This window comes from Musa acuminata, chromosome BXJ1-2 (assembly GCF_036884655.1).
Source record: "Musa acuminata AAA Group cultivar baxijiao chromosome BXJ1-2, Cavendish_Baxijiao_AAA, whole genome shotgun sequence".
NCBI lineage: Eukaryota > Viridiplantae > Streptophyta > Magnoliopsida > Zingiberales > Musaceae > Musa > Musa acuminata.
This window is the reverse complement of record NC_088328.1, coordinates 17,549,014-17,565,304: the sequence shown is the minus strand read 5'-3', so window position 1 is coordinate 17,565,304 and position 16,291 is coordinate 17,549,014. Positions and strand designations below refer to the sequence as shown.

General features: G+C 36.2%; 1 protein-coding gene across 2 annotated transcripts; it reads left to right on the top strand.

Annotated features, from left to right (window-relative positions):
- Positions 1–7,084: 7,084 nt before the first annotated feature.
- On the top strand, positions 7,085–15,966 carry LOC104000214 (integrin-linked protein kinase 1-like). 2 transcript variants are annotated; one of them, XM_009422200.3, is made up of 12 exons: positions 7,085–7,766; positions 7,958–8,032; positions 8,118–8,222; positions 8,784–8,869; positions 9,161–9,281; positions 9,487–9,566; positions 10,549–10,611; positions 10,728–10,849; positions 12,911–12,996; positions 13,690–13,814; positions 14,519–14,653; positions 15,484–15,966. In XM_009422200.3, the coding sequence occupies exons 1-12, from the start codon at positions 7,338–7,340 to the stop codon at positions 15,488–15,490; spliced, it is 1,434 nt and encodes a 477-aa protein (XP_009420475.2). In that variant the 5' UTR covers positions 7,085–7,337; the 3' UTR covers positions 15,491–15,966. The 2 variants fall into 2 exon arrangements, with proteins under 2 accessions (XP_009420475.2, XP_064944125.1); XM_065088053.1 differs by having other exon boundaries at positions 14,519–15,966.
- The last annotated feature ends 325 nt before the right edge of the window (positions 15,967–16,291 follow it).

Genomic DNA, 16,291 nt, shown 5'->3' with positions numbered 1-16,291 from the left:
AATCATGTGTTAGACCGAAGTTGAACATGTCAGAAGATTGGACGTCGGGCCGAAGGATCGATCGACGTGCTAGTAGAAGACTTCGTGCCATGAGTTTGGGCATCGGGTCGAAGGATTGGACATTACGCCAAGGAGATCGAAAGTTGCGGGTGCCAACATGTGGATTGGGCAATACACCGAAGGAGAGAATGATATGCCGAAGGGTTGGACGAAGCGCCGGAAGAACCAATGACATGCTGGACAACAGATGATTCATGCTTTGTAATAATTTATCTAGATTGAGTTAGTTTAGGTCATAATTGAGTTGGTTTAGGGTGTAACCATTCCAACTCAATTATGGGCCAATTGGGTCTAAAGTGGGACTATTTTGGGCCAAGAGAAAGGCCTATTCAGTGACCCAAATGTTGGGTCAAGTGGTGGCACCGTCGATCCAAGCGTTGGCACCGCTAGAGGCTCAATATCTAAGACATAGTCTCTGAGACTATGTTAGGCGATAGCATTGCCAGACTGGGCGATGGTATAGCCCAGTATCAATCGGTGGTATTGCCAGTCTAGGTGGTGGTATCGTCCAAACATAATCTCCCAAATAATGTCAGACGGTGGTACCACCGGTCTAGGTGATGGTACCGCTTAGTGTTAGTGCTATAGGCGATAGTATCACCCAAGATAGGTGGTAGTACTGTCAGGAGCTGGGAAACCTGGGATGAGACCTTTTTTGGCTCCAAATTTGAAGTCATTTGGGGTCTATAAATACTCCAACTATTCCTACATGGAAGAGCACGAATTTGAGCAAAAGAGAAGAAAAGAATACTTGAGTAAAAGTTATAATCGCTCTAGATTAGTGAGTCACTTCCTCCTAGAGTTGTAATCTCTTTTAGAGTTGTAATCTCATGCCTCTCCTGAGCTTGTAAAAAAGAAAAAAAAGTGTAAAATGGTAGTTAATCTTCGCCCATTGAAGGAAGATCAATAGTGAAATCGGGAGTGGATGTATGTCACGATGATCGAACTACTATAAAACTCGATTTGTATTTACTTTAAGCTCTTTACTTTTATTACAAATTACTTTACTTATTCACTACGCTTACGAACACTTTCAAGTTAAACTCTTTTCGGATATTGATTTTAATCATATGAAGATTTTTAAATCAACGTAAGTTTTACGATAGCACTAATTTACCCCCCCCCTCTTAGTGGCGACTCCATCCTTACAGGTACCACTACCCAAACAAGTTCTGGGAGGCCAAGCCTCAAGTAGTTCCACCGCTAGCCCTAGCGGTGCCACCACCTGTCATGGCTCCAGGTCATTGAATGAGCCAAATAGCAGGCCAAATTCAGCCCTGATTAAGGCCTAATTGGCTCATATTTGAGTTAGTAGGATTATTGTCACATCCCAGATTTATAAAAAGAATAATAAATCAGTATTTTATTATCCATAACTTACATAGTAAACTTTCTCTTTTATTTTTTTGAATTCAAATCATTATCTTTACAATAGTAAATATTCTATTAGAAAAATGATCACATCTTCTTGGTAGGGTCACAAGTCTCTTTCACCCAAGCTTCAAATCTATTACAAAGTAATAAATAACTCTGAAAATAAATATAAGATAAAAATATATCAGCAACCACACATGATGGTAGGAACCTCAGAAAAATCATAAAAATAATATTTAATATTCATGAAATATAAATAAATATCAATAATTTAATAAGAAATGATAATATATCGATTCATCGTAAAACTTAAGCATCAGAAAGACGATAATAATTTCTTACATAATAAACACAATCATGCATCAACCACATACAACACATACATAATAACTAGATAACAAAGACGTACATTATACTCGATGGTGCACTCTCCTAATAGCGGATGGAGAGACTGCTAGTCATAGGTGCCCAGCAAGCCAATCACGTGAGTGATGACACGTGTGACTTGATACAGAATCATTTTGCTTATTATATTTTGGCGTATATCACTTTATAACTATTGCATAAATGCATATATATATTGTGATGTCCTTGGATTTGTGCAATGGGAATCAGATCGTGATGAGATCATGATAATGAGATCGATTCACCTTTAAACACATATCCTAAATAATCCCGATCATAGGTTACTCGAGAGGGACATCGTGATAACCGGACAGACTGGTGTGCTGTATACCCGTCCATATGATGGATGCAGCTGGTCTCATAGCTGCTTGTGTAGGGACACTAGGGATACAATACAGGAGCTCATTGGAGAATGAGTTCACTGATTGATCCGCTTACGGAATGTTGTATGGTTGATGATGCCTTATTGTCAGACAACGATTCCGTAGTCCTAGTGGTGTATCTGGTCCTTAGACTTGAGACACCAAGGATGTCCTGTATGAGTGCTCCACTCTTTGATACCAGACTTATAGGTTTGGCTGTCCCAGATCTAGTACAGCTGGTCATTGGGAGTGGTAGTCGACCTTACGAGGGCTATTGAGTGTCGATAGAGGATTATCCACTCTCGGCGTCATGAGAGAAATATCCCATGTGTTCTTGCTCAGAAAAATCCCTGGCCAGGGTCATTCGGGTTGAGAGAGAAAGAGTTCTCCAGGAGAATCCGATTAGAGCGAGACTCGAATAGAAACCGTATGGGTCTGACAGCACCATGCTCGATATACGGTCTCTGGGATATTAGATGGATGAGGGACTATAGGTACACGGTAACTGAGGACAGACAAGTCCAATGGATTGGATTCCTCTGTATCGTCTGGGGACTACGGCGTAGTGGCCTAGTACGTCCGTAGTCGATGAGTCAAGTGAATTATTACAAAGATAATAATTCACTGAGTTAGAAGGAGTTCTGACAGGTATGACTCACGGTCAGCTCGATATTGGACCTAGAGGGTCACACACATATGGTAGGCATTGCGATGAGTAGAGGTTCGGATATGAGATATCCGACGGAGCCCTTGTCTTATTGGATGCAGATCCAATACCCACTAGGGGAGGACCCATTAGGGTTTGATAGGGGACCTCTATAAATAGGAGGGATTCAGAGCCTCATAGGCTAGAGTCTTTGCTTGCCTTTCCTATTCTCCTCCCCCTCTCCACCTTAGAGCAGGCCTGGAGTTTTGAGGAGTGTCGTCGTAGCCCTGCTGTGTGGATCACCGCTAGAGAGGATGACGCTTGATCTCCTTCACCCTCTCCTAAGGATCTATAAGGAAACAGTGATATACGATCTCCCTAGGTAACACAATCTACTCTATACGCAGTTTAAGTTTCGCGGATTTTGCGCACCAATCTTCGCATGACGACGAACATCTCTTTGGGAATCGGGGATTTTATTTTCTTGTTCTTCCGCTGCGCATATGATGTCGCCCCCAAGATTTCCCAACAGTGGTATCAGAGCCAGGTTGTTCATGCGAATGATTGGTTTTGAACTGCGTGTGTTGTGTTTAGGATAAATTTTGACGTCAAAATCGTTGACGCAAAAACAAGGAAGGGCAGCAACAGTTGCTGCCCTCGATCTGCGTACGTGCAACGCAGCCGAAGGCGGGTAGCACAGGGGCTGCGTTTGCAGCAACCGGCCGGCGGCTTGCTTGCGTCCGGCGGGGCTGGCAGCCCGCAGGCAGAGGCGCTTGCCGCCGCTGCTCCCGCGGGCGAAACCCCCCCCCCCCCCACAATATACTCTATACACAGTTTTAAGTTTCGCGGATTTTGTGCACCAATCTTCGCATGACGACGAACATCTCTTTGGGAATCGAGAATTTTGTTTTCTTGTTCTTCCGCTGCGCATATGATGTCGCCCCCAAGATTTCCCAACAGAGACATATTCCACGGGATGAATTTTTCCCAACAGCGGATGAAGATAATCCATATCACACTCCCAATAGCGGATGGAGTGGTATCCCTCACCCGCTCAAGTGGGGATACGTTCCTCCCAACAACGAATAGAAGAACCATCTAACAATCACGCCTGACGGCCCGCTAATCCTCGAAGGGAATCGCCATACCTACCCTTGATAGGGATACATAAACATCTATGATCATTCATTTACACTCATTCATTCACTCACGCATGCATCAAGAAATTAATATGATTAAATATTATGAGAGACCATACTTGATGTAAATATGCTAGACTGTGTTTATTGGTGGCTCCGCACTATGATGGGCTCGTAGCTCCTTTCATAGGTCGCACTTCTAATGTGAACTACTAGTATACTCGCATCTACTTCATGATAATAATCATATCAATATCATAAACTTAAGAAAGTAGAAAACCAAAAATCACTTTCAAATGACATCTTCAAATAAAATCTTTAAATTAATCAAATCATAAAGGCATGAAACATCAATCTCTCAATAGTCCTCAATCAACCAAAACCCTAATTGGAATATCTCAATTGACTTAAACCAAACTCAATTCGATTATGATCTAACGGAACCAACCTTAAATCCTTATAAATCGGTTTGAAATCACTCTAGACTGGTCTAATCTAGATTTGATTGATCTCGATTAGATCAAGTAGGTTTTAACTAGTCAAGTTAGTCTGGAACAACTATAAATTGACTTTAACCAATCAAACCTGTCTGATTTAGTCAATTAACGAGCTTAAATCAATAAAAGGAGAGGAAATTGGATAATATCGTATAGTGCTAGCCTAAATCGAACCAACCCACCTAAGTCTTAGACGGGTCACATACGTTGCATATGCCTGTTCCAAGTAATAAGTTGAGTTAAGGTACAACGGACTAGATAGAGGAGCAATGATATGTCTAATGCTAATCGCATAGCTGGGCAGGCTTATCTTCATGGACTAAGCTAAGCCTTATTCATCAGTTGAGCTGAGCCTTACCACTGAATTAGGCCATGCTTGGCTCGCGAGTTGGTCGTACCTAGATACGAGTTGGGGTCATATTTGACCACATAGATTGGGTCGTACCTAGTCGTATGAGTTAAGACATATACAGCCACATGAACTAGATCATACATGGTTACATGAGTTAGGTCATGCCTGGCCATATGGATTGGGTCGTACCTTGTCACATGGGCTGACTCTTACCTAGCCACATGGGTTGGGTCATGCCTAGACACATGCATTAGGCTATACTTGGCCACATGGGCTAGGTCTTACATAACCACATAGGCAGAGTCGATATGGTCTAATAGATCAACCTGACTCAAGTCAAATCCCAATTAAAATGCTCTTAAAATAATTAAAGAATGACTCAAATTCATTAATTAAAACTTTAAAGTTATGATCTTAAATTTAATAAATTCACACATACTCCTTAAAAACATAGATATATCTAATTAAATAAATTAAAACTATTATGCTAATCTAAAAATAATAATTTTAATAATTAACTCAATATTAAAATTTACTTAAGCTTCATAGATCAATATAAATCAAATAATCATTCTAACATCACAAAATAATTATCATTATTTACTAATAATAAAAATTTGAAATTAAAACACCATATCATAAAAATATAATAATCTCAATATCAAGATTTCAAAATATGAATGTTAAAAAAGAAAAGATCTTACATCTCCTCGACTATCCTTTCCTCGATATCATCTCCTTAGAAAATCCTCTCTTTAATCCTCCCATTATTAGGCTCATTGAAGAATGAGAGAGGAGTAGTCCCCTTTATAGAGAAGATGATCTCCCCAAAAGATAAGTAATAATTTAATTCTTATTTTTAATTTATTTTTTTTCCTTTCACATATAAAGAGAGAAATATAATATTCATTTATTATAGTTCACATAAGAAAATGGAATGTAAACTATTTACTTCATAAAAATCAAATCACTCGTTCAAAAATAAATCAATTAATAATTTAATTGATTAGTAGAATTCCTAACTTATCCACATGATTAAGGAAATCAAATTTAATTATTTTTTTAACTATAGTATATAAATAGAAGTTAATAATAAATCAATACATCATTTATAGTAATTAATTTATGTTAAGGGAGAAATTATCGATGATTATAATTATTCCTAAAACTAACTCAAGTTAAGACCTAACTACGATAATTAAGGCTTAAGCAATTATAATACAAGCAATATCAATTGTCCGGCACGTCGTTTGTTCATCTAAACTCCAGACGAACTTTCGATAAACTTCCGGTGCATCGTTCGAACCTTCGGCGTATCACCCAATCTATCGGTATGTTGATTCTCGTAACATCCGATCTTGGTACAACGATTCTTCCAACCCAATGTCTGATCTTTGACTCCGGTCCGACGTCTGATTCTTCTACTTTAATTGTTTTACCTTTTCATAATCTTAGTTAGTCCTACATCACCTTTCTCAGAAAAAGATCAGATCATAAATTAATTAATTTATTTTATCATCAAAATATGAGATTCAACTATGGGGATTATGCAATCCTAAGTTTGGTGTGAGTCAGTGATAATTACAATCGAATCCCACTCCTCCATTATAGCACGAACCAATGGATGTAACGGCTCCAATCTCCATTATAAAAGGGGACTCACAAGTATGTCTCAGGACACAACAAAGTAAGTCAAACTTATCAAATTTGTTTAACTTGTCCGACTAGAGAATTGATCTAAGCATCAAGGCTTTTATCAGAAGTACACTTGATGCAATTTTGTAAGGTTCGAACATTGCTCAAAAGAAGCGTAACCCTAGATCAACTCGAATATATATACGTATATATATATATATACATATATATATATATATACATATGTATATGTATGTATTTATATATATATATATGTATGTATATATATATATATGTATATATACATATGTATATACATATGTATATATATACATATGTATATGTATACATATATATATTTATACATATACATATATGTATATATATACATATGTATGTATATATATACATACATATGTATATATATACATATATGTATATATTTATATATATACATATATATATATATATATATGTATATATATACATATATATTTCTGGATTCAAAAATGGCGCGCTGTGGCTTCAATCATACCGTTATTTGGCGGGGCTTTCTCCCAACTATAAAAGATGTTACATTTCCCTCCCCTTCCCTCCGGAAAACTAGGGTTTCCAATCTCCTCCCCACCTCAACTCCTCCTCCATTCCCTCCCCTCCGCTAATTCACAGCCACTTCCACCCCGATTCCTTCTCCTCGACCTCCCGCCTTCCTCCAAGTCTCCTCCCCGCCCTGGTTCTCGATCGAACCAGGGGTCTGCATCCCGATCTCCTCCGAAACTCTCTTCCAAAGATGTGATTTTTCCATTCTTTTTCTTGTCTCTGTCTTCTTGATTAGTGGGGTTGGGGCTTTTCCTTTGATCGAGGGAGATGGAGCAGGCGTCCCCCCAGCTCAACCGCGTCGTCTCGCGGCAGCTCTCCGGGGGCTCCGGGAGGAGAAGCGGTCGGTTCACCTTCCAGCGGAACCGCTCCTTCGATCATCGGCTGAGCAACGTGATCCGGTTCAGCTTCGGGCGGCAGTCCTCGCTCGACCCGAACCGCAGGAGCAGCAGCCCCGCCAGGGAGGAGCTCACGGTGCCAGAGAACCTGGATTCCACCATGCAGCTCCTTTTCTTGGCCAGCCGAGGGGACTTCAAGGGGATGGAAGAGCTCCTCAGGTGCGGCGTCGATGTGAATAGCATCGATCTGGACGGCAGGACGGCGCTGCATATAGCGGCGTGTGAGGGGCATGTCAACGTCGTGAAGCTGCTGCTGAGCTGGAGAGTCAACGTAGATGCCAGGGATCGATGGGGCAGCACGGTAAAAATCCCACCTTTCTGCTTATGATTTCTCATTTGCTTCCATGTGTTCATTAGTATTAGGTCAGAAAAACAACGAGCCTTCGCTAAACCTATTGCAAGCGACCCGAATTGAAGTAGTTCATGCTCTTCGGTGATATCTGATTTAATTTGGGGATTTTACACTATATAACAACTTTTGCTGCATAGTAGGCTGCTGCAGATGCCAAGTGCTATGGCAATGTTGAAGTCTACAACATCTTAAGAGCTCGAGGAGCCAAAGCTCCGGTATTCTTTTTGGTCCCTCTAAGACATTTTTTTCTTTTAATTAGGAGAAAGAACCTCCTAATTTTCTTTCTTGTTAATTCTGCAGAAAACCTGGAGGACTCCCATGGCTGTGTCAGATTCCCAAGAAGTTCCAGAGTATGAGCTAAATCCAGGGGAGATCCAGATTAGACGAGGTGAAGAGGCCCTAAAGGCATGTTTTCGTCACTTTTTTCCCTGCGTAACCACCTTGCTTTGAACAGCATATTCAGCATAAATTCTACTTATTTTGGGGAACAAAAATCTAGTAGTTATGATCTCCTACTTCGCATCAAGATTCCATCTAGTTTCTGTACTTTGGATGGAACAACAGAGTGTTTGGTGAGAAACAGAGTTTGACTCTATTGCGAGTTGTAGTCTGGCCAAAAAAGGTGCCCGATTATACATGTGAGTGCTATGTGGCTGTTCTTCTATGCTAGTGAAACTTGATATATGTTGATCCATAACAGGTCAATATGGTATGCAAATAATGAATTAGTGTGTTGAATAAGGTACTGTTGTTGCAGCAAAAATCATTTATAGTGTTTGAGCTTTGATTTCTTGATTTAGTGCATTCGAACTCTTATATATTTTCATTGTACAAGCTGAATTTATCTTGCAATAGAATCACACTGTTATCCGTATTGATTCCTCGCATATTGGTTATAAGTCATATGATGGTTTATCTGATTAGCAGATGAAACTTTACTTATTTCTTTTCTCAACATTTTGTCAGGGTACTTATCAAGTTGCTAAGTGGAATGGTACTAAGGTTTCTGTGAAAATCCTTGACAAGGAAAGCCATTCAGATCCAGACAGTGTGTAATTTCTTAACCTACTTTTCTATTCTTTAAGATAGCTGTTATTTTTTGCGCAATAAGAATAGGTGGTCAACCATTTTTATATTTCAGAAGTTCTCTGGATCAAATTATGACTTGCTTCTGTCATTTACATGTGGCAAATTCAATGTTGTATTTATTCCACTAATGACCACCTGATATTTCAGCATCACTTCTGTTCTTGTATATTAGACTTCACAAAGTGTTACATTTAGTTTCTTGCATCCTCTCGATTCTTTGTTCTGACACTTTTTAAGATGTTTCTCATCTACAGAAATTCTTTCAAGCATGAGTTGAATCTGTTACAAAAGGTCCGGCATCCTAATGTAGTTCAGTTTGTAGGAGCTGTAACCCAAAATGTACCTATGATGATTGTTTCGGAGTATCAGTCAAACGTAAGTTATTTATGAGTCCAGTGTGTTCCAATATTTCTGTACCATCATGTTTCTTTGCCTCATGGTTTATATCCTTTTTGCCTTTCTATATGAGCCTCTTAGTTCTAATTGTTGTCTCACGTCAAGGTTATCATAATATTTTATCCACGAAGATTCTTCATTTTTTCTTGATCATAATGTCTGGAGTATTTTCGTTGAAATTCAGGGTGACTTAGGGAGCTATCTTCAAAAGAAAGGACGTCTACAGCCCCATAAAGTTCTTAGATTCGCTCTTGAAATTGCCAGGTAAGTCATAACCTACTTTAAAGACTGTACAAAGCTAATAGTAAATTCCTACAATTGTTTGATATAAGTTTTGGAATTAATAATTCATCATATGTTTTATTCAAAAAATTGGATTTAAGACTTTGTGGAAGCTAGTGATGTCACCGACTCTGTGGATCTTTTCTCTAACATAGTTGCACCCCCACCAATCATTCAAGTTTTAGTTGATGTTTAAGAGATAATGTGTAGTTTTCCTTCAGGGCAGTGAAGTGCTACACTGACAAGTGTCCTTTTTCTTGTCATGACAAGACTAAGTACATCTCCCTTTGTTTTTGTTAACATTTTACCTTCATTTGATTCATAATTCCAGTCTTTGAATGAAATAGGATTATGGTTAGACACTAGCTGCAAATATGATACTCCAAATTTATAAGTTTATCAAACTTCAAATTCCATTGGCCACAAGGTGCTTGTCATGATGATGAAGGAGGTCGTAGTGCACGTCACTTCAGCCAATGTGAGTCTCGGGAGGATCACTATATATAGCCTTACCTTTGCAAGCAAAAAGATGTCATGTACAACTACAATATTTAGTTAGAAAGAAGTAAAGGTCACATATTGTACACCTTGCAAGAGATGTGATGACTTAACAATTTATGGTGTCAAATGAGCTGAGAAGCTAAGGTCACATGTGGTAACCCTTGCAAGAGATGTAATGGCATACAATTTATGGTGTCAAATGAGCTGATAATTAGCACTGTGATTAACAATAAACAATTAATAATAATTGCAATTAGCTGTGCTTTAAAAGCCAACAATGTAGTTAAGAATCTAGTAAAATATCCCTAAAATAAGGTGGAGTCTTACAAGATATCATCAAAGTCAGTGTGAAATATACTAACTGCTCTTGTTTGATTGCATGTCTCTAAATTTGTATTGAAGACCTCTACTTTTAATAACATGGAGGGCTTTATTGATGCTGTGGTTGTTGTTTCATATTCAGGGGTATGAATTATCTTCATCAATGTAAGCCAGAACCAATCATTCATTGCGATTTAAAACCAAAGTAAGATGAACCAATGAAGATGTGAGCTCATTTTCATGCGTATATTATTCTGCATCAATGTTTACTTATTTGTTTTTGTATTGTACTTTAATATTTGAAATTTGGTAAGGTGCCAGAAATATCTTGCTCGATTGTGGGGGGCAATTGAAGGTGGCCGGTTTTGGATTAATGAAGTTATCAAAAATTTCATCTGATAAATCAAAATTGGCAGATTCCAAAACTAAAATTAACAGTTTGAGTAAGTATTGCTTTCAGCCAAAATTGCACAGTTTGACAGGAAACTTTCACTTTTGAAGTTTAAAAATTTATTTGTACACTGTCATAGACTATGAAGTGATTCTTTGCCATTACTTAGACATCCATGAGGTAATTACAGTTGGTACATGTTTGAATGCTATATGTGTTTCTTGTCCTAAAGACTGTTCTTTAAGCTCCATATGATAGATATTATAGCAGGTATTGTTTAAGAATGCTATATGTTCTTGTTTGTGAAAAATGCTCGTGTGAGTATTTTCCGTATTACAACGGGATACAATAATTTAATTCTACAGATTATCAGTGATCGGCTCGATTGACATCAACAATGATGACTTTTGTTTCTTGAAATGCTAAAGTTGTTTACATGTTTGGTGGGTAATTGTTCTTTTAGATGATAGATAAAAAGCATATAGGTTGAAGAAATTGATCAAACTACTTCACATTGACATTTATGAGAATGGCATTCTCAAAAATTAGTTCCAATCTTCAATATTCTTAGTTTCACTTTAGAGAAAATAGTCTTTTTAGAATAGTGCCTTGAGTCCTTGGCTATGTTAGTAACTTTGAATCTATTTGTGAAAAGAACTACACAGACTTGGAAAGGATTGACATACTTAATCCTTGAGAGACTAGTATTAAGAATGACTAGTATACTGCAAATGATGTTACAATTCTTATGACAAGAAAATTGATTGAGGCAACATTAGAATTAATTAAGTGTGACAATCAGATTCTTATATTGGATTAGACATTTTTTTTACTGTTAGATTGCGTTAAGCTGAAATCTTTTGCATCATGTATTTATCAGTATCATCTCTCATTATCTTCATTAGAATACACAATAAGCTCAATTCATATTGGTATCTTCTAAGAGTTATCCAGATTCAGCCAATTGCTTGGGCCTTATATTCATATATTAGTTGGAAAAGACTAGAATCGATAAACCCAATCAGAGTTAAAAAGGAGACAATTTGACAACCTTGACAGAAAAATAGGAGACAAAACAAAGTTTAAAAAGAGACACATGACTATGACCTCGATATAGAGGAGATGGTAATACTGTTGTGTTTGTTATTCACTGAAACCATTGTATACATAGTTCACATTGTTGTTAATTTTATTGTTAGCTGTTGGTCAAACAGAGAGGAAGTATTATCAGGAGAGAAAATGAGAGGATGAAGTGAAATCCTTAAGAAGGCAATCTGTTCGAATTAAAATTTGAATTGAAAATCCTAAAGAAGGACACTCTATTTAAATAAATTTTTTTACTGTAATAGTCTTTGCATTACCAAACATGTCACTTGCATTACAATCAACACTGAGATACAATGGGTTGCATCATTTATCTTGAACATCACAAGAGGATATATTTTGAATCTTTTGTTTTTATTGGATATATGTGTTTTTTTAAGAAAGTCAAATATTTCATGAAGTTTTTTAATGTATAATTAATGTTGTTCCTATAATCTTTTTATCATTGTATTCTTTATTTTAGATTTTTTTTGGCTGCTTTTGATATCATTGTTTCTATCTGATCGATCTTACTGATCCCAGTCATGTAATCCCCTTTCAATCCCAATTACTGATGCTGGTACCAATCCCTATTCTGGCCTCTCAAAACAAAAAGATAGCTCTTTTCTTTTATAACTTGGGAAATTATCACATAGAGCAGAACAAATAAAGTTTCATGTTAGCTACTGGAGCTTTCAGGAGCCACACTTCAACACTTGTTTTAGCCTAATTTATGGGAGTGCTGTCTTTAAACACTCGCCAATGGATGATCATACAGGAAAAGCCACTAGGTTGAATGGTATCTGTGTCTGCAAGGTCATGATGTTCAAGATTGAAACCCTTCCAAAGTTGAAAATGGTTTTCTGGATAAGTTTATGCATTTTACTAGTGAAAACAATGAGTGAAAGTTATTTCATATCTTCAGTGAATAATTGCAGACCTTATTTGACGGGAGCATAGAGCATAGGAGAGATATTGCTTGTTACAAATCAGTAATCTTACAGTTCAAAGATTACACTTATTTTGGCAGGCTTGTACATGGCACCTGAAATTTACAAGGACGAAATCTTTGATATGAGCGTTGATGCATTCTCTTTTGGTCTCATTCTGTATGAGGTTTGTTGAAGTCTTTAGAAGTATTTTATCTGCACAGTTTGGAATTTAGTTTTCTGCAACAGTCTTTCTTAAAATTTCTTAAAATGTTAGTGATACCAGGAGAGATAGAGGGAGAACTAGAAAATTTTTATTAGAAACTATAAATAAAGATTTAGATATTCTCAATTTAACTAAAAATATAATTTTTTATATAGGTCAATGATGACAAGAGATTCATAGTAGCAGTCTTCTTATCATCCAAAAAATGACTTGCAGTAAACAAGAAATATAGCATGCAACTCATTGCCAGTTTATTAGTAATGATGGAAGCTTGTTTCAATCTCTAGGGAAATGCATAGGTATTATATGTGAACCATGATCCAAAGTATCTTCTTGATCATGTTGGTTAACTGGTACTTACTATCAGGTAGGTGGCTTGTTCATTCTGTTTTCATCTATTTGAAATATTTGTGTCAATTTCCTTGCCATGGGATAATATTTTGGATCATTTCCTGCTTTTTTTTAACAAACTGTATGTCTTCATTTTACCTCTCGATTTTGGAACATCATGTAGTAGTATTCAATATAAATTATATTAGTTGATTAACATAGTTAAGATAATTCTGTGGTAATTTTCATCAATTTTATGGGTTGGTTCTCATTTATTGATCTAGAGATCCAAACACGGTTAATTTCCTCACTTGATGGTTTCAGATGATCGAAGGAGCACCAGCTTTCCACCCAAAGAGTCCAGAAGAAGCTTCAAGATTGATTTGCTTGAAAGGCATGAGACCTCCATTGAAGAACAAATCTAAAAGTTATCCTCCAGAGGTTAAGGAGTAAGTTTGACTTATTAAAGTTCTTCTAAACCAATGTGATTTCTTCCATAATATGCATATATAATTTCTGTGAAATATGCTTCAAATAAATTCAAATTATTTAGTAGATATAATCTTCTACAAACAAATAAAAAACCTGAAACCTTAGCATTTGTCGTGTATTACATGCTAGAATTCACGAATCAAACTACTAAATAGCTTATCAGGTTAAGTATTCTTTAGGTTTTTCTGCATACATGTATCCCTCCCTTAGACTTGTGGCATATGCATTAATACCCAACAAATTCCGTGGCATTAAAGTTGGTATTTGTGTCCCTGCCTTCCAAAACATAAGATATTTTTATGTGCCTCCCTTTCTATCACTTCTTAAAACATTTTTTTCCATGTAATACATTTAAATTCTTGGTGTGTTTTATTCAGAAACTGAGAATTTTAGAACCTGATGTGTATGAATATTTACCATATTAATTAAATGTGGAACCAAAAATTATGTGATCTTTTGCTTCAAAATATTTCTCTAGCTTAGGAAATGTTAGTATTATATATCGCTTCTTTTCTTAATTTTGCTTGAATAATTGATGTCTTAGCTTCACTATAATCATATCATCCTATTATTTGTTTCAATAATTTAAGATCGACTACATAAAAACAAACAATATATTGGTAGGAGATTTGTTCATCAAATCGTCTGTTTATCATGGCAGGTTGATCGAAGAGTGTTGGGATCCCGAGCCTATCACGAGACCGACCTTTTCGGAGATAATTGTTCGACTTGATAGAATCTATGCTGCCTGTTCTAAGCAGCAGGGAAGTTGGAAAGAGACCTTTAAACTCCCCTGGTATGCACTCATTCATGTACTTCAAGAAGATTAGGATTCATGTGAGAAAATATATGAGCATTCTTGAATATTTCTTATGTTATTAATGAGAAAGTGATCATGTAGTTTCTCTATTGATAGACAGGTGAAGACACCATGCATTGACCCCCTCCACACTCCTTAGCTTTGTCCACTAGATTCATTTTTCTTAAAAAAAGAATTATGATTCATTCCTTTGGAAACTTTACAAAAGAAAGTTAAGCCTTTTATGGGGATCTCTTTCGAAACAAAATAGTGCATTCGCTTGATCTAGATCAATAGCACAATTCTATCTCATATAGTTTTATAACTATTTGTCCTACCTTTACTATTATATTGGGTATTGATAGGCATGTATTTTGCATAATTGTATATATAATGCAAGACATATTCTTGAATAAAATGCTTAGCAAGTATATGTTGTTTTTCCAACTACAAACTTAATTACAAGGCAAAAAAGTTCTTGTTATTATTTAAAAAAGAATATAGCATAGAATTGGTCTTGGATAACACTTGGATGAAAAAAAAAAATGCTATTTTATCTTGTGATCTATGTTTTCCCTGTGTTGCACCTAATATATTATCAGGTTTAATCATCAACTACATATTTTTCCTAAACTTTGCTGGTTGGGTACCTCTTCATCTCATGTATGAATCCAAGAGCTCCAGGTAGCTGTTTGAGGCTTTCTTAAGCACTCATTATGGTTGTATCCACAGTCCAAACATAATTCATCTGCCTTTTTCCATTCATGCTGTTGTAGTTGGTTACTGTCTTTTATTTCATTTGACAAGATGTCATCATTGATTTGCAGGAAATAATGAGAAAAGGTGGAAGGCCTCATCATGTTTTCCTGCAGATGTACATGATAAACACAACCATCTGCTACAGTGTACATTTTCTTGTTCACAGTTGAAATACACAATTGAAGCATCATCCTGTGTACTTTTTATATTCTGATTCATATTTATTGTTGAAAAAAACAAAATGACATTTGAGATCTCTACACAAATTTTTGATCTGTGAGAAATGATGGCACCAACTCATCCTTTTATTTAAAAAAAGCCTATGAATCCTCACATGTTGCTTAGCCATTTACCAAGTTATAATTTCTCTATACTCACATTAGTATTTATAATTTTCAAGGTTCTGATATCATACTACTACATATCGGTATGCCGATATTTATCAATTAGTACTGGTGCACACCAAATTAAAAAAAAAAAAAAAAAAGATTAGAAACAATTAGTACTGGTCCACACCAAATAAAAAAAATTAAAAAAAAGAACTACTAACATGTGGCTTATGCAAAGTTGTCTATACGGCTCGATTTACTATCGGATCGATAAATATTATCCAATATTATATTGTAATAAGTCGTATTATAAATTTTGGTATAAGTTAATAACCTTATAAAATAATATTTTATTATATATAATCTGTTGATTAAATCATATACTATGCAAAATTAGCCAAAAATCATACAAAACAAGATTATTGGACAAATTATTGCAAATAATCTTACTAAAAATCTTATTCCAAGTCTATAATGAAAGCAATCTTAAATGCCACAATTAAAACAATCATCATACAAGTCAATGTGATGGATGTTTTTGTCAATA